A 24,580-nucleotide genomic window follows, 5' to 3' on the forward strand; every position below is an offset into this window, starting at 1 on the left:
TCCTTGTCGTGGCATTTGAGGTCTTTCCTGTGTGGGCGCTGCCTGTCTCATCTGTCTCACCTCTCAGTATCTCACATATTTTCCTTCCCGCCTAAGTGGGTTCCTACATTTGGACCCACCTCAGTACTTTGAAAGACATCTTTAAATTGTCTGGCTCATTCCCACATTGTCCTCCCATCTCAGCTAAGTTAGTATTGGATCTGGGAGGCCTTCTCTGAGCTTTGGAGATTGAGTTGGGTCTCCTCCCTTGCCCAGTCCTGAATCATGTCAGCTATACCGTTCAGTTTCTTGTTCACTCTTTCTCTTTAGATTATAAGCTTCTTGTAAGAATGCTGCTCTTTTTTCAGTTTTGATTCTATAGTCACCAGGAAGCGGAATCCACTTGTACTAGTTACTATAAATGGGATTTGTGGTGAGAAAATATATAAAGCAATAAAGAAATCCTGGTGGAAATCTAATATCTGTAAGGAGCTGTCCCTATTGGAACCACAGTGGAAATTCCTCAAGATGGCGCAGGTGTTTTGTGCCTCTCTGCTCCTCTGCACCCAAGTTCTATTTGCCCTTCTGTCTCCTGTTGGTTTCTTGAGCTCATACACATGACTGCATGAAGTTTCTGCATGATCTCACTTTGCCCATGTGGCCTCCGATGCCCCCCACCCCCCAGCCCTGGCAGGCACTCCTAATCTCATGGCTTTATTTCCTGCTCCCCATTCATTTGGTTCTCTGTTTCTCACTTGCAAATTTCTAAGCAAGCACACTGGTCAGCCTACTCACCGTTCTGAGTCAAGGCACACCAGTCAGAGGTCATCATCTTGTAGGTGGGGTCTCCTGGAGTCAGGTCCTCACCACAGACCAATCAAACATGTTTGGAGCTGGTGAGGTTCTATGGGTCAGAACCTGGCTGCCATGATGGGCATCTCTTATTTTGGTTTCTCTTCCTGTCTCTCTGCTGACAAGGATGTTAGGCATGTATATTTTATGGACTTGATGGTATCCTTTGTTGTTTTTCATTTTTTTAGATATCATTAATGGAGCTCGAGAAAAATGTGTATTGCCTCCTATGGATGGCTACCCCCACTACGAGGGGAAGATCAAGGTAAGGCTGAAGCATCACCTGCTCATTTCCATCATCCTCAATCTTCCACCCCACCCCCCCAGATACAAATGAGTGAGTGAGACCTGGAAGTGAGTTATTTAAGGGGTGCCTCCATCCTTCAGTATTGCATTGTGGCCATCATGACCCTTCTTTGCTTATGCCAACCCCATGGAGTTAGTCAACATTTACCCTCCATGGTCACACTGGAAGAGCCTGGCCCGCTTTGGGTGCCTGCCATAATGCTGCTTTCTTTTCCAGCCTCTAGTGGGTGGGTGCTTCCTGTGAGGGTTTCTTAGTGTCCACCTGCCCCCTACCCCTACCTCCCTGCCGTCTTAGTCCCAGGCTCCTGATCATTTAATCCAGGCTATAATTTTGGTGCCACATTTGCATTTGTGGTGAGTACCCAGCGATACTGGGCCACTCTTTCAGAGTTATCATTTTTTATTTTTTGGTGCTGGGGACCAACCCATGCCTCATGTATGCTACGCTCATTCTCTAACACCAACCTGCAGCCCCAGCCCAATGTTACATTTTTTTAAAAATCCATAGCGACAGTAAAGAGATTAGTGGTTGCCAGGGGATTGGGGGGGTGGGAGACATGAGGTAAAGCAGAAGGGATTATTTAGGCAATGAACTATCCCATTGATAATTTCATGGTGGATGCATGCTATAATACATTTATCTAAAGCTATGGAATGTACAACACCAAAGGTGAAGCCTAATGTGGATGATGGTCTTGAGTTGATATTGATGTGTTCATGTAGGTCACTGATTATAGCAAATGTAACACTCTAATGCAGGATGTTGATGGGAGTGCTGTGTTGTGGAGAAGGGTGCATAGAAGCTCTGTACCGTCCACTCACTTTTGCTGTGAACCTAAAACTGCTCTAAAACATAAAGTCTATAGTTAAAAAGAAAATTATATAGCCTGCCCAGTAACTTTCAGGGAGAAATTTCAGTTTAGGTCTGCAGTTATGACTGTGAGACCAACCTGGCAAGCACTTGCTGATCTCCTTTGGAGCAGGTGCTCCCCGATGCTCAAATTGCACTCAGGCCCACCTGCCCACACTCTGTGTTTCAGGCACTGGTGAAACCCTAGTTTCCAGAAGACGTGCATTTGGCCTTGATAAAACTCTGCTAGGCATGGCCTCTCCTGGCCTCACTCTACAGCTGTGGCCTAGCTGAAGCCAGTGTCTTCCTGTGGGTGCTCCAGGTGTTGAACATCTGGTCATCGTGGCTCAGCAACCACTTGCTCTGTTGTTAAGCTATGGTTTGAACCATTCACCCTGCTATCACCCTTTATACCCCCTCCTTCTCTCAGCAGATGGGTAGGAGCCCAGGGAATGGAGAGCTGAAAGGTGTTCATGTGTGTGCTTGTCATTTCAGTGGATGAAAGATATGTGGCGCTCGGATCGCTGCTACGCAGACTATGGAGTGGATGGGTCCACCTGCTCATTTTTTATTTACCTCAGTGAGGTAGGTAAGTAGCTCACTTCCTGTGGCTCCTGGTGGGGTGCATGTGTGTGGTTAAACTGTTTTGTGGCTGAGCCTGGAATTTGAAAAGTTTCAAAATGTGTAGTGTTGTTTTTATATGGAGGAATTATGGTCTTTTTGTCATTATTCTCCCCACCTCTCAAAAGATTTTTTTTTCATTAGTAGAAAAACAGGCTTGAGTGAGCTGTTCACTTTTTCCTTCAATTTTTCCTATTGTGAAAAACAGGTAATGTGAGATCTACCCTCTGAACCACGTTTAAGACCAATTCAGTGGCATTGAGTACTTCCACAGTATTGTGCAAACATCAGCGCCACCCATCTCCAGAATCATTTTCATCTTGCACAACTTAAACTCTGTACCTAGTTAGCACTAATTCCACACCTCTGTCCCCTAGCATCTAGCAGTCATCATTCTACTTTCTGTCTCTTTGAACTTGACTATTCTAGTTACCCCCTAAAAACAAAATCGTATAATTTGCATCTGGCTCACTTCACTAATCTTCAAGTTGTAGTATGTGTTAGAGTTTCTTTCCATTTTAAGACTGAACCATATGCCACTGTGTTTATATACTACCATTTGCTTATTTATCCACCTATCTGTGAATGCTTGGGTTGCTTCTCCATTTGGCTTTTGTGAATAATGCTGCTTTGAGCCTGGGTGTATAATTTTCTCTTGAATACCTTGTTTTTAGTTCTTTGGAAAGTATATACCCAGAAATGGAATTACAGGATGATTCAATAATTCTATTTTTCATTTCTTGAGGACCTGCTGTATTGTTTCTATGACAGTCATACCCTTTACATTGCCACCAAAAACAAGGGTTCCAGATTCTCCACATCTTCACCAATACATGGTACCTTCTGTGTTTTCGATAGTAGCCATCTCTATGGAAGTGAGTGATAAAACTCATTGTGGTTTTGGTTTGCATTTCCTTTTTTAGTGATACTGAGCTTCTTGTCATGTGGCCAGAGTTAGCCATTTTCTTAAAGGTTGAATTAGTTACTTTTGCCTTCTCTTACTTCTGTTATTGCACCCTTGAATTTAAATAGAAGCTTTGTTTGTTTGTTTGTTTGTTTTAAATAAGGATTGCAGAGCATTTTCCAGACCACACTGGATTTGCTATAGGCTTCAGTGATCTTCATTTCACCTTTAGGAAAGTCAAGGAGTGGAGAGGTGTTAAGGTCTATACAGAAGCAGCTGAAGGGGAAGAACCTCTAGGGGACCAAACCCTGCTACTTCTCCTTCTCCCACTGATGGCCAGGCCAGCCCTCAGGGCTGATGAAACAGATGAAGACCAGATTCAGAGAATGCAGCTCAGTGGGCTTTCTGCTGCCATTTCTTTTTCATCCTATCCTATTTTTGTGTGCTGTTGATATTGCCATTTAGCCAACATTAATAGCTCCCCGGTGCTCCATGGAAAATGACTCCAGTTTTGAAGCTAAATTAAATGTGTTTGCCATAGTTTTCATTGTGATGTTACAGGGCAAGTTCCCATTGTAGAGCTGAGGCCACTAGAGTGGTCCTTTCTTGCTGGCTCTTTCAATCACATCAGACATGTCTCTCAAGAGTACTAGGCATACTTTCATTGAAGGGATAGGAAAAGGGGACACTCTCAAGGAGAGAGTGAGTCCTCTCAAAGAGGAGACGAACAAAATGCCCCTCCTTCCCTCAAGTTTCATTGAGGGTCCAAGGAGAGTTTCCAGAGAGTCCCACCCATGTCTACCTCTTGACTTTTGACTGACAACAGAATGATATCAGTCTTCTAAGTCCTCACTGTGCATGGTAAAGGTCCAGGACAATGTTAGGTCATTTTGGCCCATGCTTGTCACAGTGCTAATTGGGTCCTCTTGTTATAGATTTTATGGTTAGGGTGAATTATCCTTATCTCCCTGACTTCTTTTCTTTTAATATTTATTTTTTAGTTGTAGTTGGACACAATATCTTTATTTATTTATTTCTATGTGGTGCTGAGTGTTGAACCCAGGGCCTCACTCGTGCTAGGTGAGTGCTCTACCTCTGAGCCACAACCCCAGGCCTCTCCCTGACTTCTGAAACCTGGTCTGTGTAAGGGTCACAAAAGTCCCCCCTTCAGAGTAACTTGTGTTCTTATGGGCATTTTGAATCCACATTTCTCCTGCATACGAAGGTTAGCTTGGTAGGACCAGCTTATTGAATGATCCCTTAACCTCATATTCCCACCACTTGGGTCTCTTAGTGGGATTCAGGTGCCTTTCTTTTCTGCTTCATAAGGTGACAGGAGCAGACCTCTTTTGATTACAGAAGTCAGGTCAGTATTGGTATTCAGCGTGCCAGCATGTATCCCTGCATTCTATGGAGTTTGCCTCTCTTTTTTGATCATTCCCTCTTTCTTTAGTACATTTAAATCAGACTTTTTTTGTATAGTGCAGGGGATTGAACCCAGGGCTTCTCATATGCTCTATCACTGAGCTATACTTCCAGTCCCACAGACTTTTTAAAAAAAATTTTTGACAAGTTGTTCAATGGCCACTCTGTGGCCATCATGAGAACCCCAGAATAAATGAGTTTAGAACCTCTTGGAAATTAAAAGTTCAAGAGTTGGGCTTGTGCTTTGCCTCATTAGCAGGCTGCTAGCAAATACATTTTTATTTTTATGTTTTTATTCTACTGAAGACTGAACCTCTACCACTGAGTTACATCTCCAGGCCCACATCTACCCTTTTTTTTCAATGTTGAGACAGGGTGTTGCTAAATTGCTGAAGCTGGCCTGGAACTTGCAATCTCCTGCCTCAGCCTCCTGAGTTGCTGGGATTATAGGCATATGCCAGGGGCCGTCTGACTACTGGTTATCTCTGTGTGTTTCTTATTTGTGACTTGGGTGGCCTGTGGCCTAAGTTATCATTTCCTTCTGTAGGGGGTTAAGGCTTGGGTCTACAAATTAACCTTCACTCCAGTGAGAAGTCAATTAGAAGTACTTTTCCTGCCCCGAGGGAGAGGCTTCTCATTCAATTTAATTTTCAAGTTTTCTTCCCCTTTCCCTGTGATAGAATATAGCCAGAATCCAACTGTGCACTATGATTGACAAACCGAGCCAATTTCACACCTTCCCAAGAAGGAGAGGACTGAGGACAGAATAGAGGATTTTACATTCCCACTTCAACTTCCTCTCCATCTCTGAGGCAGGAGCTGGGAAGCTGTCGGGGTGCAATAAAGACCACTGAAAAGCCAGGTGCAGTGGTACATTCCTGTAATCCCAGCAATTCAGGATGCTGAGGCAGGAAGATCATATGTTCAAAGCCAGCTTCAACAATTTAGGGAGGCCCTATGAGACCCTGTCTCATAAAAAATAAAAGGTCTGGGGTTGTTGCTCAGTGGTTTAGTGTCCCTAGGTTCAATCCACAGTACGAAAGTGGGGGGGACCTGCTAGAAAGGGACTGCAATTATTCATGACCTGTTTCCTTCCTTTGAGACCACTGCCCACTCCCAGTTCCCAGGGGAGCTGAAAGGAAAGAAAAGCAAGGTTCTGAAGCAAAATTGAAAGGACTGCTGGACAGATTTGGCTCTGCATGGGTCATCTGTACTTACTTTGGAGACAGAGTGTTTCCTTTCAGGACATGATTCTTGTAGTCACAAAGTGTGGAATGGGAATTCATTACTCAATCACTCTTTTCTGAAGATGATCAGGTTTTCCCTTTTGTTTAGGCAAATTCTAAGTGAGCACTTCTTGAACATCTGTCATAATCATCTATTGTCAACTACTGAGAACTCATTTTCTTTCCATCATGCTGTGTGCTCATCCTAAGAGTCAGATGGGAGAGGAAGAATGATCCAGGAAGGATAGAGATGGTTTCTCTTGGGAGAGTGCTAGGAACCTCTTTTTTAAGTTTTATTCTAAAAATAACCCTGAACCAGGACTTTAAAAAATTTTTTTTAATCAAAGCATCATCAAGTTACCTTATAAGAGTTCAAAAGTTTCACTGTGATGGTCACTTCAATAGGATTACTTACTGCCTTAGAGCCTCATAACTGAACTTCAGCTTCCATTTCTCCTGTTTTCTATGTTTTGTGATTTTGGGAAAGTGACTCAACTTCTTCATGCCTGGGGTTCTTCCTTTAGTAACTATTAGTTTTAATTTTTGTTTGGTTTTGAAAGACCTTACCTTGAGTGTATTGTGAGGATTCTCGTTTCTATGAGAAAGTACTTAGAGCAGAGCCTAGAAATGGAAGACAGGCAATCAACATAACTGATACATTTATGGTTTTCAATGTCATCATTATTTGAAGAAAGTTGTGGCCTGTCACTTAGCCTTGGACGTTATAAGTGGGCTTTTGGTTCCATTTTAGAATTAAAATCAATGTATGGTTCTTGCTCACCAAATCTGATTTAACTTTAGATCCTTTGACTTCTGGTAATTTAGAAATTCAACTGTTCCCTTGATGCTTTTTTTTTAAATTGAAAAATAGAAATTGTCTAAGTTTGTGCAACACAATGTTTTGATACACTCATATATTGTAAAAGACCAAATCAAGCTAATTAGCATGCCCTTTACCTCACTTTTTTTTAAATGGAAAGCACATTTCCCCTTACCTGTTTATCTCTGGATATGATGCTTGTGTTTGCATTTAAATTGTGAGCTGGTGGTTGGGGATGTGGCTCAAGTGGTAGCACGCTCGCCTGGCATGCGTGCGGCCCGGGTCCCAGGTTCGATCCTTAACACCACATACAAACAAAGATGTTGTGTACGCCGAAAACTAAAAAGTAAATATTAAAAATTCTCTCTCTCTCTCTCTCTCTCTCTCTCTCTCTCTCTCTCTCTCTCTCTCTCCATCTCTCACTCTCTCTTTAAAAAAATAATAAAAAAATAAATTGGGAGCTGGTGTATATGGAGTCAGTATACCCACTATAATTGTTAATGTGAAATTGGCAGAGATGGTTTCCAAAGCCAATTAATTCCTTCAATTAATTCCCATCTAGTATTTTAAATCCTAGATAATACCTCAGTCATTGTTGGGGTTTGCTGGTCTGGTTTTGGTTTATTTTTTCGTTTTATGTCTCTCCCCCATTTCCCCTTCCCCTCTCTCCTCTCTCCCTGTTTTCTTACTTCATTGAACCCTGAAGATTGATAATTTCCCATATCATATGCCAGATTTCTCTAGCGGGTGATAAGATAACCTAGAGGGATATCCTTATTTGGCTTCTCAACTTGATCAGCATATGCCCCAGTGACTTTTGTTCTAGTTATCCTATTGAAAGAGCCAATTCTTTTTTCTATCTATTTTCAACATTAGAAGTTTGACAGATCTCACAAGGAAATAAAGTAAAATGCCTCATCTTTTTAGTTACCTGGTGAATTGCAGCATCAGATGCAGAACGGTGTTAAAAAAAAAAATTTAGTTGTAGCTGGACACAATACCTTAATTTTCTTTATTTTTATATGGTGCTGAGGATTGAACCCAGGGCCATGCTCATGCTAGCCTAGCGCTCCACTGCTCAGCCCCAGCCCCAGCCCTGTCTTAATAAGTGGCATTCTTTCTTCCTTCCTTCATTCCTTCTTCTTAGGGTTGTCTCAGTGGCCAGATCCCACTGAATTACAGATTTAGAAACCTTCACTTTTGCCCTCATTATGTGTGATCTACAGATCATTTTTGGTTAATCATGTAGGAAGTGAAGCCATCAGAATGACTGACCCTTTATAGTATCCCTGTGACTGCTTGTTATATGTCTGACACTGCACTATTGCCTGGAATGGACAGGACCATTGTGGTGAAAGAGGTGCCCTTGCTTTGGGGGGTCTCTGGGTGGTAGAGAGAATGAAGCATCATTGAGCCCCCACTCTAAGACGGACACCTCAAATATCCAATCTCATTTAATCCACTCATCAGTTCCAATGGTTAATGGAAACCCAAGTCACAGATAGCTCAGATGTCTCTTTGCTGCTCCTTGGTCCCAAAGAAAACTCAGGCATGTAATTTATAGGAATTGACTTTGCATTCAGCCTTTTACTTAAATCGCCTGGGTTTCAAATGTGGCTCTATTTAGCATCTGAAATGCTTATGACCAGAATTTCAGAGAGTTTTGGATTTTGGAATATTTGCATAGGCTTTCCTGATTGAGCATCCTAAATCTGAAAATTTGAAACTTGAAATGCTACAAAATCTGGATTTTTTTTGAGCCTTTTAAATTTCAGATTTGGGGATTAGAAACACTCAACAAGTGTATCATAAGCAGCAGAATTCTTTCTTTTTATTGCCCACAGGTAGACCACAGACCAGGCCAGTGGCAAAAGAGCAGAATTCCCCTTGTTACTCCTGCTGTCAGAACTGAGCACCATTTCTTTGCCTAAAGAAAGAATGTGGGGAGGAGGAGGGCAGGTGGGGTAGCCTTTGAGATCCTTGGCTTCTGAAGATTTTCTGGAACCCTCAAGACTTGAATGAGATACAGCAAGGACTGCTCCCCCTCCCCCATACATACACAACTTTCTCTCAGGGGGTTACATGAGATAAATGAGCCAAGAACTGCACAGACTTTAAATTATTCTGCAATGTAAATTATTTCTTCTTCAGTGCTGAAATTCACAGAGATTTTCATTTTAGAGCTTACCTCTAATCTTGGAATAAAACACTTTTTCATCCTTGTTGAATTTTAGCCTTCAGGAGCAGGCAGATGAGGTTGTCTCCTTTTGTCTCCCTTTGCACCTCTCTTCTTTCTTTTTACCTCAAAATTCCTATGAGAGAAAACCTTATTCTTTTTTTTGTGGATCATTTTCCTTTATCTTTTGTTTTTGTTTTTTATTGATTTTTTATATATGACAGCACAATGTATTATAATTCTTATTATACATATACAGCACATTTTTTCATATCTCTGGTTGTATATAAAGTATATTCACATTAATTCGTGTCTCCATACATGTACTTTGTATAATGATATCCATCTCATTCCACCATCATTCCTAACTCCATGTTCTCTCCCTTCCCCTCCCACTCCTCTGCCCTATCTAGTGTTTGTCTATTCCTCCCATGCTTCCTCTCCCTATCTCACTATGAATCAGCCTCCTTATATCAGAGAAAACATTTGGCATTTGGTTTGGGGGGATTGGCTAACTTCACTTAGCATTATCTTCTCCAATACCATCCATTTACCTGCAAATGCCATGATTTTATTCTCTTTTATTGCTGAGTAATGTTCCATTGTGTATATATGCCACATTTTCTTTACCCATTTATCTATTGAAGGGCATCTAGGTTTGTTCTACTGTTTAGCTATTGTGAATTGTGTGCTATAAACATTGATGTGGCTATTTTTCTATAGTATGCTGTTTTTAAGTCCGTTGGGTGTAGTTTGAGGAGAGGGATAGCTGGGTTAAATGGTGGTTTCATTCCCAGTTTTTCAAGGAATCTCCATCCTGCTTTCCATATTGGCTACACCAATTTGCAGTCCCGTCAGCAACGTATGCGTGTACCTTTTCTCCCCACATCCTCACCAACACTTATTGTTGTTTGTCTTCATAATAGCTGCCATTCTGACAAAAGGAAGATGATATCTCAGAGTAGTTTTGATTTGCATTTGAGAGAACCTTATTCTTAGTAGCTATGTTAAAAGGAAGGTGAATCAATTGTACAGTGTACCTTCTAAGGTTCATAATTCTCCTTTTATTTTTTATTAAAAATAAGTCTAGATGGTCCTGAACTTGAACTCCTTATCTAAGTGGAAGGACATGGCTCCTGACCTCCACCTGGGAAGTTGAACAGATCCTTAGTGTGTATCAGGAACTAGGCCTTACCTAAGACTATCTTTTCTATAAATCCATAAATGCTTTGTGGTCTGGGCATCCTCTATCCTTCTTAATCATCATGTATGAGTGCTTGCTCAGTATCAGGTCTCTGCTGAGTTCGTGTCCTGCTCTTTAGAAGTCCACAGTTCCACCTGGGTGGGAACCTCCAGGGACTGTGTTGCCCAGAGATCAAGCAAGAAGATCTTGAAGATACAGAGCTGGTAGCAGTGAAATTCACTTGGGTGAATCCAGGAAATCAGACTTGTCAAGGATGAGGATGAAGAAGTCTATCCAGGAGAAAAATAAAGAGGAAGGAGGGGCATTGCAGGCAAAGACAATGGTACCAGGTGCAAGAGAGGCTGGGAATGACCAGAAGGAAATAAACCATAGAAGGAAATAGAGAAGAAATAAACCATAGAAGGAAAAGTTGGAGAGCTTTCAGGAAAGAAGCCCAGATTGTGAGGGGACTTGTGTATAGAGTTCAGAAAGGAGTCTTTTATCCAAATGACCGGAGGGACCTTTAGAACCATTTCTATAGGAGAGCAAAATTTTCATTTGAGAAACTAGAAGGTGGATTGAAGGAGCTAGAGTTTGGAAATAGTATCTTACCTTCTAGGAAGTAGGGCTTGAGGCAGACTCACACACAGTAGCCCCTCCTCTCTAGGATTGCTGTCCATAAATTCATTTAACTGTGTTACACTGTGTCCTTAAAATAGTAAGTGGAAAATTCCAGAAACAACCAGTTTCTAAGTGTTGGATGACTTTTATGACCATATGTTATTATCATTATTTTCTTTTATTGTAAGCTATTGTCTCTCATTGTGCCTAACTTATTAATTAAAATTGATCATAAGTTCCTATATATAGGAAAGAACACAGTATATGTAGGTTCCCTTTCTATCTGCAGCTTCAGGCATCCACTGGGGTTCTTGGAACTATCCCTCATAGATAAAGAGAGACTACCATATTTTACTGTGGCAAAGGAAAAGTGTGAGAAGATGTGATGGTGAGTGTAACCACGCTGTTCCTCTGTTTTACCAAGAGCCATACAGACATGGGGGCACAGTGGATACTGGACTCCTTTAGGTTTATAAAGATCTCTGCCTTAGCATCGTCTAGGTGACATAAAAGAAGTGGGCTTATTTGCCCTGCTCTGCCCAATGTGCCATTGGCCTTGGTTTACCTCACAGTAAACTAAACCCCCATGTCCCACCATTCCACCTTGTGGCTTCTTCCTAGCCTGGCTGATGTGAGCACTGACTGAGAAAGAGAAAGAGAAAGAGCAGGCAGCTGGGGAAATCAGGGAAGGCTCATAATGTATGTGTGTCATCATGCACAATGGAACTTAGCTTACAGAAGTGACAACAGGATGGGACAGGTGCAGAGTGAAAGGAGGAGACCGGGAGCAGCAGAAGATGCACAAGATGGCCACTCAGTACAGTGGACAAGTCCACACATAATCTTTTAAGAAGGAATATCGCAGCACTAGTAAAGGACTTGTATGTCTATTTTCAGTCTAGATGTGCTTATTCTACGGCCTTGTTTCTTAAGGAAAACGTGATGCATTATTGTACACACATGGCCCCAACTTACAGTTCGACTTGGTTCATTGGAGTATTAAATACACTTGTGATTTACCATATCATTTCTTAAGCTGCGCTTACCAGGACGTAGCCCCATTGTAAGTCAAGGAGCATCTATAGTTGTAAAACCATGTAATAGACCAGTTTCTTAATTTGTGGGGAAGGAGGTGGAAGCTACTACTTTAAAAGTGATTGAAACTCCAGGAAGCTCCTGATCACAAGTGTCCTTCTCAGATTCTTTGTGCTGGAAATGGCAGCCCAACTTCCCTGCCCTGGACCATAGCCAGGATGTGCTGACTCTTGGAACCCTGATGGAGGGCAAGGATGCAGCAGGGCTCAGAATTAACTGGTTCTGCAGACCAGAAGGCTTTCAGGGCCACAAACTCTCTCCCACTTGGCCTTGTATGTGTGAGGGCTTCATTTTTCTTTGAGTCTGGTCTCCGCAGGGTAGGATCTGCCCTTGCCTCCATAGCCCAGTTTTGCAGTCCAATTTCTATTGCCTGGAGAGGTCTTGACTCTCCATACTGCCTGGCACGTCCCAGGGAGAATTGCCCTGGCTCAGACTTACCAGGTACTTTCCACTAGACAAACAAACTTGGGGCAGGGCTGTAAATTCTTTTTTTGTTGTTGTTGTTGTTAATGGCAGGTCACCAGGTGCTACATGGATGTGTAGAAATGAAGTAGAAGAGGCTATGTGTGTTTGCAGTGGGGAACAGGGGTATTACTGAGGAAAAATACATGCCATCCGTACTCCAATCTAAAGCTCAAAATACTGCCATTTCCAGAGGTCAAGTCTATACTCCCAGATAAAAGAGAAGTTAGACACAGAGCTTCTGCCTCTCAAGTTCTGCATCCTGCCTCCCCTGCTGCAGCGCTTACCAGTGTTGCTTAGATTGAATTGTTTTCCTAAATCTCTCCATCCTGGCTCTAAATATCTTCCTACAAGTTCTGCAAATGTGCCTGCCCCCAGCTATAGCCATAAACAGCCAAAGACACGCGACTGCGGTGCTCGTTGACTCCATCAGGGCTCTCTTTTCCCTTTGCATCTCCTGCCCCCAGATGAGGTTAGGTAGATTTAAATTTTAATCAGTTAGATCCGTTGTTTTTAATGGGAATTTAAATTGAACTAGGGACTGAAAATATTAGGGGGCTGCAAGTCACTCAGCTGGAACGTGGTAGCAGCATTTCCCCTGGCTCTAAGATGGGTGGTGGCTTGCTGTAGTGTGATCCTCAGTGCAAGCCCTTTCTGACTAGATCTCAGGAATTAGTAGGTGGCAGAGCATTGGGACTAAGCTTTTTTTTTTTTTTTTTTTAACTTTGGCCCCTTAAGTCAGAGAAGGAAAGCTTCCTAGAGTGATTTCAACCCACTTCTTTGATCAATGGGACTTGGATTTTCCATCTAAGCCTGGATGACCAAAACAAGGGAAAGGAAGGGGGTATATGCTAGAAGATGCCCCCATCCCTGTATATCACCCGCCTCTTTGGGCCTTCCCATGAGTTGAGGAAAGGCAAGCAGGGACACACTTAATTTAAGAAACCTCAGCCCTTAAACACAAAGGGTAGAGTACACATCACACACTGAAGATAAAAGGGGATCCCTTGAACCCCTTGATGCCAGGAACTAAGCCTTACAGTGTGGTGACAGTGGTGAGGCCTTAGAGTCTTGGACATACTGTGTTTGGTTTATTCATGATCACATCTGTTTTAAATTTTTACATTTTACATGTGAACTATATCAAATATACAAATGTCTTTTCCACATTTTTTTACTGGTGTACTATAATTGTACATATTGATGGAATTTGTTGTTGTGTATTTGTACATGCACACAAGGTAACAATATAATTTGGCCAGTATCACGCCCCAGCACTTCTCCCCTCCCCCTGACTCCCTCTCTCCCTTCCACTCCCTGGTTCCTTTCCTTTACTGATCTCCCTTTGATTTTCATTCCCTGAGATCCACCCCCACCTTTCTTTTTCTTTTCCTGTCCAGCTTTCACATTTGAGAGAAAACATATGACCCTTGACCTTCTGAGTTTGACTTATTTTACTTAACATGATGGCCACTTGTTCCATCCATTTTCCTGCAAATGCCATGATTTCTTTTTTCTTTATGGCTGAATAAAATTCCATTGTGAAATATACAGAAGTCTTTAAAAACCAAGGCATTGTCTTAGTCCATTTTCTCTTAGCATAATAAAATATTTTAGTTTGGATAATTTATAAAGAACAGACTTTTTTTGGCTCATGATTCTGGAGGCTGAGAAGTCCAAGAGCGCGATGCTGGCATCTTCTGGGGGCTTGGTGAGGGCCTCATGCTTCATCATAATATAGAGGAGGACATCCCCTGGGGAGACAGAGCAAGTGTGCCAGCTCAGGCCTCGCTTCTTCTCATAAGACCACTAATGTCATCTGGGGGCTTCACCGTCATGACCTCATCTAATCCTAATTACCTCCCAAAGGCCCACCTCCAAATACCATTAATATATGAATTTCTAACACATCACCTTGGGGAAACACATCTGAATCATAGCAGACATCCAAGTACCACCCAGATTTGTTGATGTTAGTACTTACAGTATTTTTAAACATGGAAATGATATATTACAAATAACACTGAAGCTCCATCTGCTTCTGTAGATCATCTCTCCTCTGTAATCAGTATCTGGAATTTAGTTCCAATCATCCTCCTACATGTTTTTGTACTTCAGCTACAAATGTCCATAAGTGTGAACATTACCCACATGCATAATATTGCTTTGTAGGGTTAAGAATATACAAAAGTTGCATCCAGCCATATAGATTGTTTCACAATGGGTCCCCATACTGTTGCTCTCTTGCAGAAACCACAGACAAGTTACATCCCCTTTTGAGCTACAGGGAAGTATGTGGTAAGGTGCTGCTTATATTAATTGTGGCACAATCCAGATGAACAATCAGGGCCTGGAAAGAGACCAACTTGACATTCTACAGGCAGCATCAGCAGAACTTTGTGATTGATTTGATGCACATATTGGCAGGAATTGGAGTGAGGAATAATGATTATGGTCCAGGTATTGGTAGGGAGATTAATGCTGGTCACTGAACTCAGGGGCAGATACAAGGATACTGCTCAGGTTAGGTGATGGGTCCTCTTTTAGACCTGTTAAGTTGGAAGCAACTACAGCATAACAGATGGAAAATTTCAGAATGCCATGAGATATTTGGACTTGAAATTCAGGAAAGAGACCTGAGCTGGAAATGCCTTGTTGGGTTCCTTGAGCATCTCATGAGCGTTCACTTCAGGCATTATAATAGTTTGGTTTAAGAAACTTCAGTGGCACCTTTACCTGGAATAAATAGTGTGGTTCAGACTCACGAGATTTCTACCAAACTCTGACAAGTGTCAGCAAGAGAACCAAGGCTGAGTTAACTAATTACCATGTCAGCTTCAAAGGTTAGAGTTATACTTGAGACAGTTTTCCCTCCAATCATCCATGGGGATTTTCTCATTTGTGAGATTCTATAAATCCTCTCTGAATATAATTCCTGCTTTCTGACTGCACCATGCCTTAGTGTTAAAGAGTTCAAAGACTTTATTAGCCTTTATGTAGACTTCTTTCTATTTGCCCAAACTTGCCACCTTGTTATGCTTCAAGGTGCCCCAACCTTTCCTGGGATTTGCTGACAGTACATATGTAACCTAGTGTATCATTTCTTTCACAGACATTTACTCTGGGAACTCTACTCTTAAGTCTGCCATGAATGGTTTTCTGCAGGGTGGGAAGCAGATGGACCATTCCCTATTCTGCCTGTAGCTTGCTGCAGATCTTACCTGGGGCCTGTGGTCCACCCTCACTATTTAGCAGCTGACTTTTCATGGGGCGGTGTCTCCTTTTTATAAGGGACAGATGCCTGTCCCCACCCCCAATCTCTGCCTCAAGGCCAGCAGGATGTCCTGAGAGGCCTCCTTTTGTGTGATTGGAATCAGCCCTCAGTAGCTAAAAATGTAGGGTGGGGTCCAGGAAGAGTTTGGGTAGCTGCTGCTGTTGAAAGGGTCCAGAAAGACCTGGCACACTTAGAATAGGGAATGGCTGCTCGTGGGTGGGCCCTAGTTTTCTCTCCATCTCTTGCTTTTATCTTCTCCTCCTCCTCCTCCTCCTTCATCTCCCCCTTCCCCTTTGCCCCTTCTTCCTCTCTATTCCCCTCTCTCCCTCCTTTTCCTCCTTTCTCTCACTGGGATGTCTCAGTGCAATCCCTCTCATTACCATCTGCCCGTGCCTACCCCCTCCTTCCCTTTAGTACTTACTTGATTCTTTTCCCACACCACAATTGGCCTCTGGCTTCCTCGGGGCCTGTTCCCTGGTCTATGACCTCACAGATTCCAACACTGAATGACCTTTTTGCTATAATGTCTATCACCATCTGTCAGGAATCCCTCTGAGTCAGGATTCTGACTTTCTTCATCTGCTTCAGCCTACCACACCATCCCTGGGTCCCCCAGTTCCATTAGCAGGGGAGGAGGCAGGGTCCCTGAGAAGAGGTTGTGTGAGGCAAGAGTTACCAAACATGTCTACCATAAGAACCATATCCCAGAGCCCCTCCAATTAACCTTTCCCAGGTAGATGGCCCTAAGCATGGCTCAAACTCCCAAGTGGGAAGCTGTGATTTATAAATGGTTCCTCATCACTATGCCCAGCAGCCTCACCAAACTTCACCTGGAATTAAACTTGCAGCTCAAGCGTTCATGTTATTTATATGTTAGTCTTCAGGGAGTAGCTTGCTTGATGCCAAGTCATCCTGATCTGTAAAATGGAGAATGTGGACTTGCTATTGTATCCTTCATGAATATTTCTGATATATGATTTGAAAGTTTTCCCCTAGACTGAGAGTCCTGTGTTATAGTCACGAGGGCAGTGAGTGGCAGAGGGCAAATTGTGACTGGCTGCATTCAGAGCCTGCCTCCTCTTCCCTGTGCTCCATGGCTACTGTTGTCACACCCTGTGTCCCTTATGGGTTTGAGTCACAGAACTTTCTATTAATAGATTTGCCTCAAGTGTCTGAAACAGGCTTAGAATGGGAAAGCCTTGTCCCACCTTCATACAACTGGAAAACATTACAGAACTTGAATTTTTCAGCTTTCAAATAAATAAATAAAACACCAAACAACCAAGCTGTACAAAATCCAGCTTGCACAACTTAGTCACACAGAAACACGAAGAGGAAGAAAAAGTGATCTGGTTTCCACTTTATAGGTGGTTTTGATTCAGAAAATATGCTTCAAATCCAGTTCCTACAAATACAAAAAAAAGGGGGGCTTGGTTTTGCTTCTAGAATAAAAAGTAAAACTACTCTTGAATGTTTCTGGTCTTACCAGAGTTTCCACTTATCCCTTTTTTTACTTTTGCCTACCTGGATATTCTTCTCTCTCCAGCTACTGAGTCAATCGATACATATTGTGGGAAACTCTTCTCTCCCCATGACGAGAATTAAGTGGGATCCAGTTCCAACAACATGAGTTAATCATCACTAGAAATATTGGCAAGAGCTGGGGATGTTTGTATTCCTTGGGGACAGCTTAGCATCTCCGGATAAACATTCCAGTCCAATCTTCTGCCTTCTCTGGGTCTTCCATCTCCAAACTCTCTCCCCCATAAAGAGGATGAGCCAAAAGCAACTTGAGGATCCCTGGTAATTTACAAAGTGAGGACGATACTTCCAAAGAGTGGCAATGAGTTGTCATTGGTACTCAGTAATGTGTTGTAATATAGTGTATTTCTTGCATAGTTATACAGTAGCAATATGACTATTTTTAACCTTAAAAAAGAAAGTCCAGAATTTGGATTGCCAAACTACTGCCATTTCCACGATAAGAATGCCCACCCCTGAGGCCTCTAGCTCTTAGAAGCTCCATCCTTCCAGACAGGTTGTTAAGCAAATAAAACAAGAAATGCTTTCTGCTTGTGCCCTCGTTTTAGAATAGAAAGATCTATTTGGACATCATCCACACATATATGGAAGTGCATGCAACAGTTTATGGCTCCAGCACAAAGAATATTTCCAGTTACGTGAAAAACCATGGCATACTCAGTGGACGAGACCTGCAATTTCTTCTCCGAGAAACCAAGGTGAGTTTTCAGTAGATTTGTAAACATTGACCAGAGTTGCTCTTTACAGGTTTGTTTCCCTTGGCATTAAAAATGCGATCAGATTCTTTCTTGTTTTCTTTCTAACAATGCAATAGCTCTTTAGGCCTTGATTGGGCAGTAGTTTCCTAGCAGCTGTCACTAAAAAAATTAGTGAATAGGGAAAGGAGGTTGCTACTGTTTGTTAATTGATTTTGGCAAAAAAATAATGCAATTAATTTTTTTTTCAAAAATTGTTATTTGCACAATTCCTGAACTAACTAAAAATAAGTGGGGAAGTCAGGAAACTTTATAATAAAAAAAATTTACAGAGGATCTTCTCTGTGCTAGGCAATAAGCCAGGGGCTGGGAGTAGGGCCAAACATGGGAAAGGTAAGGCTCTATCTTAAAGGACAGTCCTTCTGCTAGAATAGGAGCCTCTTCACAGTAAGCCAGGGTTAATGAACTCTTCACTCTGTTATCTGTGTTCAAGGAATCAAATTGGGTCTCTAACCAGCTTTTCCTCATACCTCCTCATTTAGCAAGTATGTCCTGGACACCAGAAAAAAAAAAAGAAGAGGTTCATATGGAAGAAAAATCCCTGCTGCCTCAGGGAGCAGAGAAATCATCATCACAGATATAAGAGATTGCTGGGGTATGGATACACCTACTATTGAACCATATAAAGAGACAGAATCAGGTAGCCAAGGTGCCAATGGCATATTCAGGAGAAAACTAGAAAGCAACCTATCTAGAAAGTATTGGAAAATAGTGGATGATTAAATACAATAGGAAATAAGGGTCAATGGTCACAGAAAGAGGCATGCAGACACTGCACATAGATAGTTGGGGAGCCACTGAGTGTTATTGTACTACACTAGAGCATAATGGTCTGGGGCTTTGTGGGCTATGCCCTTTCTATATTCCTGCATTAAAGTATCACATGAAGTTAGGTAGTTTGTGAATAACAGAGTTGGCAGTGAAAGCCCTTTAATTTATTTAATATGCTTTCTTATATTTACTAATAAGTTTTTTTTATGAATTTTGCATATACTTATTGAACAACTAGTATATACCAGGCATTGTGCAAGGAATGCAACAGTGAACAAAACAAGCAGATCCCTCCACTAGTGTTTCCTAAAGCATAGAGAAGTTTATTATCACGGGTGGATTTCTTAACTCTGGTCCTTGGCTCACTTTGCTTTTATATTCAAGATAGGGCAGAGAGGTTGAACAAATAAACTTTTGTAGCATGTTAGCCATCGCTGATCTTATTTAGAAGGTACATTCATATGTGCTATCCTCTTGGAATCTCACAACAGCTTTAAGAGGTAGACAGTGCTAGTAGGGTTGTTAACTCTGGAGAGCTGGACATGCCTATGGTAAATTGAGGTCAAGTTGAGGAGGTTACTCTAACTCGTGATTGTTTTAATTGCAAATGAAATCTCTGCTAGGCTGTTGATGAACCAGCCTCATAAACACCCAAACTCAATGGAAACCAACCTATCAAAGAGTATCTATCTCCTCTGCTTCAGTTTCTCCATTTGTAAATATATTTTATCCTTTCAACCTTCAAGGTATTTGTGCAATAGCATGAACAAAATATTCTGTCAGTTCTTTAAGTCCTTGTTTTAATGAAGATATTTTTTCCTTGTAAGGTCACCTGTAATCAGATGATTATTTGAAGCCCTCCAGGAATGACGTGTGTCCCATTTTACCATTTGCTTCCCATCACCTCCTGTCTTACGTTGATATTTTAGAATCATCAGGATGTCCGGGCCCTTTAACAGCAGTGCTATTTTTTGCTATTTGCCTCATTTTACTTTTCTCCACATCAGGTTGTGGAAAAAGTTCAAGGTCCTTTAAAATAACATTTGGCAGAGCTGGTTTTCAGGAGCATGTCTTTACTGTCTCACACACTTCTATTAACCCAGCCTCATGAATGTCTTGCTCAGCCTTGCAAATTTTAAAAGAACCCTTACTTACTTACCATCCACTTACCCTGTCATAGAATAGGAAATAGGCCAAAACTGAGGTCCCTGATGTCCAGGAGAGAACAAGAAAAGGCCCATAAAACCCCAGCCACGATGTCAGAGTGGCCAACAGCCAAGGAGGACAGCTTGAATTTTAGCATGAGGGACATGTATTCATCCTTGAAAAAAGGGTAACTTCTGAGCATGTCCCTGAGCCCATTACATAGTGCCTGCTTATCTGAAAAGAATATATTAAAATACTCCAAGTGGAACTATGGCTCAAACAGTTAGCAAATAGGATGAGGCTAAGGCAGTGTATCACTGAGATTCTCCTCACACCCAGAACACACCCTCATGCACTAAAATGAATGGATCTTGGCCTCTGCAGTAGTGACATGGAAGGCCGGTCAGCCTTTGCATTTATAACCCTTTCTGCTTCCAACTCCTTCCTCTGTGTCTCTGAGCAATTTAAAAGCAACTTATTCCAATCCACCTTGGAAGTGGAGACATAGAGCTGCTGAGGACTGTGGAATAAAGTAGATTCACAAGGTCTTCAGCCTCAATACTGGAGAGGGAACAAGCCTGAGCTCCTCGAGAGGTTTGAAGGAATGATTGATGTTTAATCAGCTCTAGACTCATTATTTTTCTTTATGAGCCCTCTTTGAATCTCTGCACCAAGCCCAGGAAACCCTCTGCTCAGCAGAATTTGTCCTGGCATGCCATTAGGGGCCCAGGCATCTCCAGCAGACTCTTGCTTCAGGGAATCTGGAAAGACAGGAGGAATTAATGAAACACTGAAAGAGATGAGAATCTAGAGAAAATGATAAAAATTTGGATGAATGAATTATTTATCAAAGGACCACAGACAAGTCATTCAGTCCAGCAAACTCCAAGAGATCAGTTGAGGTCAGCAAATCAGGATTCGCTAGAGTAGCATGTTTTTAATTTTGATGTAAATCTCCATCTCTTGTAATATATTTTCTTTCTTCACCTTCCTAATCGTAACCTCTTCATGTCCACCTTCCTCTTCTTGCTTCAGGAAGCTTCCTATTACATTTGTGATATTAAATAGGGTATTCACATTTAACACTGGGATGCAAGGGTGTCTGCAGTTCTGACGTAGGAGCCAGACAAGATACCTTCCTTTCTGCAGTCAGAACATCTCTGACTGTGGCCTGCCAGGTGAAGCTGCTACTAGTGCTCATGCTATACCTGTACCCTTCTCTACCCAGACTTTATTTCTTTTCCCCTCCAAGCCTTGGTAAACCATGGTGATCCTGTGTTCCCCACCATGCCAGCTCACATAGAGGCCTGGACAGATTTGGCAAACGGGCTGCCTCATCCTATCCTGTCTTCATGCCTGACTCCCCACCCTCTGCCAAATAGACATTCATTCAGCTATGACTTTTCTTATACAGCTTGGATGGGTTTTGAAACCTCTCTCAGAATCAGGACTTGAGGTTCCACCACCACTGGAACCAGGCCATCATGTAGCACCATGAACTTTGCACCAGAGGTTTTGCTTGTTCTCTTTGTGGGTATATTTCCAGTGCCTAGAAGAACACCTGGCTTATAGAAGGTACTGGATACAGGCCAAATATCCCTCATCCAAAATGTTGCAATCCAAAACTTTTTGGGTGCTGACATGATGCTACAAGCACAACTTCCATACAACTAAACCCCAACTACTGATGCTAGCCCATGATGTGCAGATGTGTGACACTGTAGCGGTATATGAACTTGGGCCACTACTTAGTAAATGTTTATATAGTACCAAGTTTTGGAATATTGAATTTTTCTGTGAAATATTTCACATAATCCTCACAGCAACCCCATGAGATAAAACAATGTTGTTGTCCCCATTTTGCACTTGAGAAGGTCCCAACCCTGAAGAAAATAGATTATGCATGAGCCTCAGAGAATCCAGAGACAGGCAACTTGTCACAGTTATGGAAGTATGAAATGACGGTGTCAGGACTTGAACCCTGTTCTCCTTGACTCCCAAGCTTGTACTGTTAATTGCTACTTTGTGTCATAACCAATTTATTGGGTAACTCAAGGTTACTTCATTGCTCAACTCCCTCCTGAGCCACCTCAGCACGGCTAATTATCATCAGAAAAGTGTATGTTGAGTATACCAGATTTTGGATTATTCTTGATGTGCCCCATCAAAAGTAACTAGAACTGGGCTGGGAGTATAGCACAGTGGTAGAGCCCTTGCCTAGGAGGCTGACACTGACTTCCATCCTCAGCACCACCACCCAAAAAAAGAAAGTGACTAAAACTGACCAAAACCATGCAGTTATCATAAGAACTGCCTTTGTCCATGTTTGAAGGAATCTTTGTTGAGTGCCCCACTTATGGGTTTGAAATAATTCCATTTCTCCTTTCACACAGAGAAAAATTCTGAGAGGAAAAATTTTGCTGGTCTCTGTGTTGGAATGTTTCCACCCTATGCTGTGAAGAAGGCGAATGGTGCTTCATCTGCCCTTTTTCTCTTAGCATTAGTTCACAATTTAATTTTAGAGCATGTCATCCCTCTGTTTAGGAACACTCACTGATGGGGTTAGAGTTGCAGCCATGGAGATGTTCTGTCACCTGAAATATCCTTGTTAGATTCTGGGCTTCTGAGGGCCAGATGCAGTTTAAATAAAATATGGACAGTTTTCTCCTGAGAAGGTTATCCCCAGTGCTTGAATGCTGTCCTACTTCTGTCTCTTTCTCTCTTTCATCCATGCTAAGTAAGTCTGCAAGTAGGTGCAAGGACTGGGGAGTGGAGATTAGGGCCAAAACAATTTGTTACAGTTAAGGTGCTGGTTTGTGGCAAGGCTGTAAGCATGCCAAAGTTTCCAGCTAGAAGTGGTGAATTTTCTGTGCCTATCCTGTTGTCGTTCAACTCTCAGATGTGCTGTTTGACCTTAATATATCTGCTCCATCATAATGTCACAAGTAATGAGTAGACAGGAAGCAAGAAAATACTTGCTTATTGACAGAAGTGACAGAAAACTATTATTTGGTGTTTCCAAATCATGCATTTTCTGCAGTCTTAATTAGTGTGACAGGAAAACCCATTGCCAAGAAATTATGTGGTATTTGCTCAAGCTTCCTTCTAAATAGGCTTGGGAGAGGTAGCCCAAAGTGTTTATTTTCTTCGCACTGAGATATTCTGGTCCCAGCAAGGCAGAAGAGTTGGTGCAAATTGTTATTCAGATATAATTAAACCTAGGTTATATTCAAGTCCATTAAGCCACAGCCTCAAATTCTTTTAATTAATAGGTTCAGATTGGTTGATCTGAAGGAGCTAATTAAATTTTTCTCCAAGATTTTCCATTGAAATAGAAAAGCATTGTGCTTCTTCCATTTCCTCCAAAGTTGTTATTGACAGTTTAGGGTTGATAAGGGTATTGGCATTTCATGGCAGGCCTCAATTTCCAAAGGTCAGGAACTACTGTGGGTGCTGGGTCTCTGACTAAACCCATGAAAACCTAGTCTGCATCTTTTAGTACTGCTTTTAATCAAAAAGGCCCAGGTGTTCTATGCTGTGCTCTGCCCAATCATGGCCTGATGGATGTCATCTATTTTTTCCTGGAGAGTTTTGGCACATTCTTCCTAAAGTGTGATAGGAAGAGGAGATCACAGAAGTCAAAAGCCTTAAGGATGGAAACCCTGGATTCTTCATGCTCAATAAGGCCTCTTTCCAGCAGAAATGTCTCAATGATTGCTCATTTAAAACAGCTGCATGGGGTTGGGGGGGCTGAGGAGAGAGCCTGGAGAATGTCCTGGAGCATTAGTACATCCCAATATTTATTTGCATTTCTTCTGCTGTCAGGCCTCTTCCACCTCTGGGCCACAGTGCAGGGCCACACTCTGTATTCAACAGTTCTCTCTGAGAATCTGACTTCTGTTCACTCTGCACCAAGAATGAAATCCAGAGCAGGAGAGTGGAATAGAGATTTCCCTCTATGCTGCAGCTTCCAGGCCCTCACCCTCACCCCATGACCTCCAGGGACTCTTCCTTCCAAGGGGAAATGACACAGCCAGCAGTAGGAGTTCTGCAGGCCTCCTGAACCTTCTGTTCACCCCACCTCCCTTTCTCCCTCATGGATGTCCCTGGCTGTGTGATCTCAAGGTTTACAGAAAATGAAAGGTTATTTCTTCAGCAAAAAAAAAGAAAGGTTAAGTGCCCTGTCTATACAAAAATTAATAGGATAGGGAGTTTCTTCAGAAAACCTGAAACTTCAGGTGTTTTGCTCCAAAACTCCTTAGGGATCTGCATGATTCTCCAGTGTCACATGTGGACTGCTCTCTGTGCAGCCCTTGTGTTGAGTGCCAGACACATGCATCCTTTGTCTTCCAGGAATGCACAGGGAATCCAGCAGCTTGGACCCGGTGCTTTCCAGCAGAAACATCTCAGTGATTGCTCATTTAAAACAGCTGCATGGGGTGGGGGAGCTGAGGAGAGAGCCTAGGGACGGGAGAACCACACATACAGATAAATCCAGCTCAGCAGACTCCTCCACTCTCAGGACCTTCTGTGGGTGTTTCTCACCATGAAGATGAAAGGAAGCACTGCCCT

At 42.2% G+C, this 24,580-nt stretch overlaps 1 protein-coding gene across 1 annotated transcript in view; it reads left to right on the forward strand.

Annotated features, from left to right (window-relative positions):
• LOC143388389 (uncharacterized) overlaps window positions 1–24,580 on the forward strand; it is a gene marked incomplete at its 3' end in the record, with an annotated part of 63,972 nt that overhangs the window by 38,237 nt on the left and 1,155 nt on the right. Inside the window, exons 4-6 of the mRNA XM_077108197.1 lie at window positions 1,020–1,096; window positions 2,483–2,572; window positions 17,885–18,034. Of these exons, the coding sequence (XP_076964312.1) occupies window positions 1,020–1,096; window positions 2,483–2,572; window positions 17,885–18,034 (317 nt within the window). The remainder of the gene's footprint in view (window positions 1–1,019; window positions 1,097–2,482; window positions 2,573–17,884; window positions 18,035–24,580) is intronic.

The sequence above is a fragment of the Callospermophilus lateralis genome, unplaced genomic scaffold, assembly GCF_048772815.1.
Source record: "Callospermophilus lateralis isolate mCalLat2 unplaced genomic scaffold, mCalLat2.hap1 Scaffold_1907, whole genome shotgun sequence".
Lineage (NCBI taxonomy): Eukaryota > Metazoa > Chordata > Mammalia > Rodentia > Sciuridae > Callospermophilus > Callospermophilus lateralis.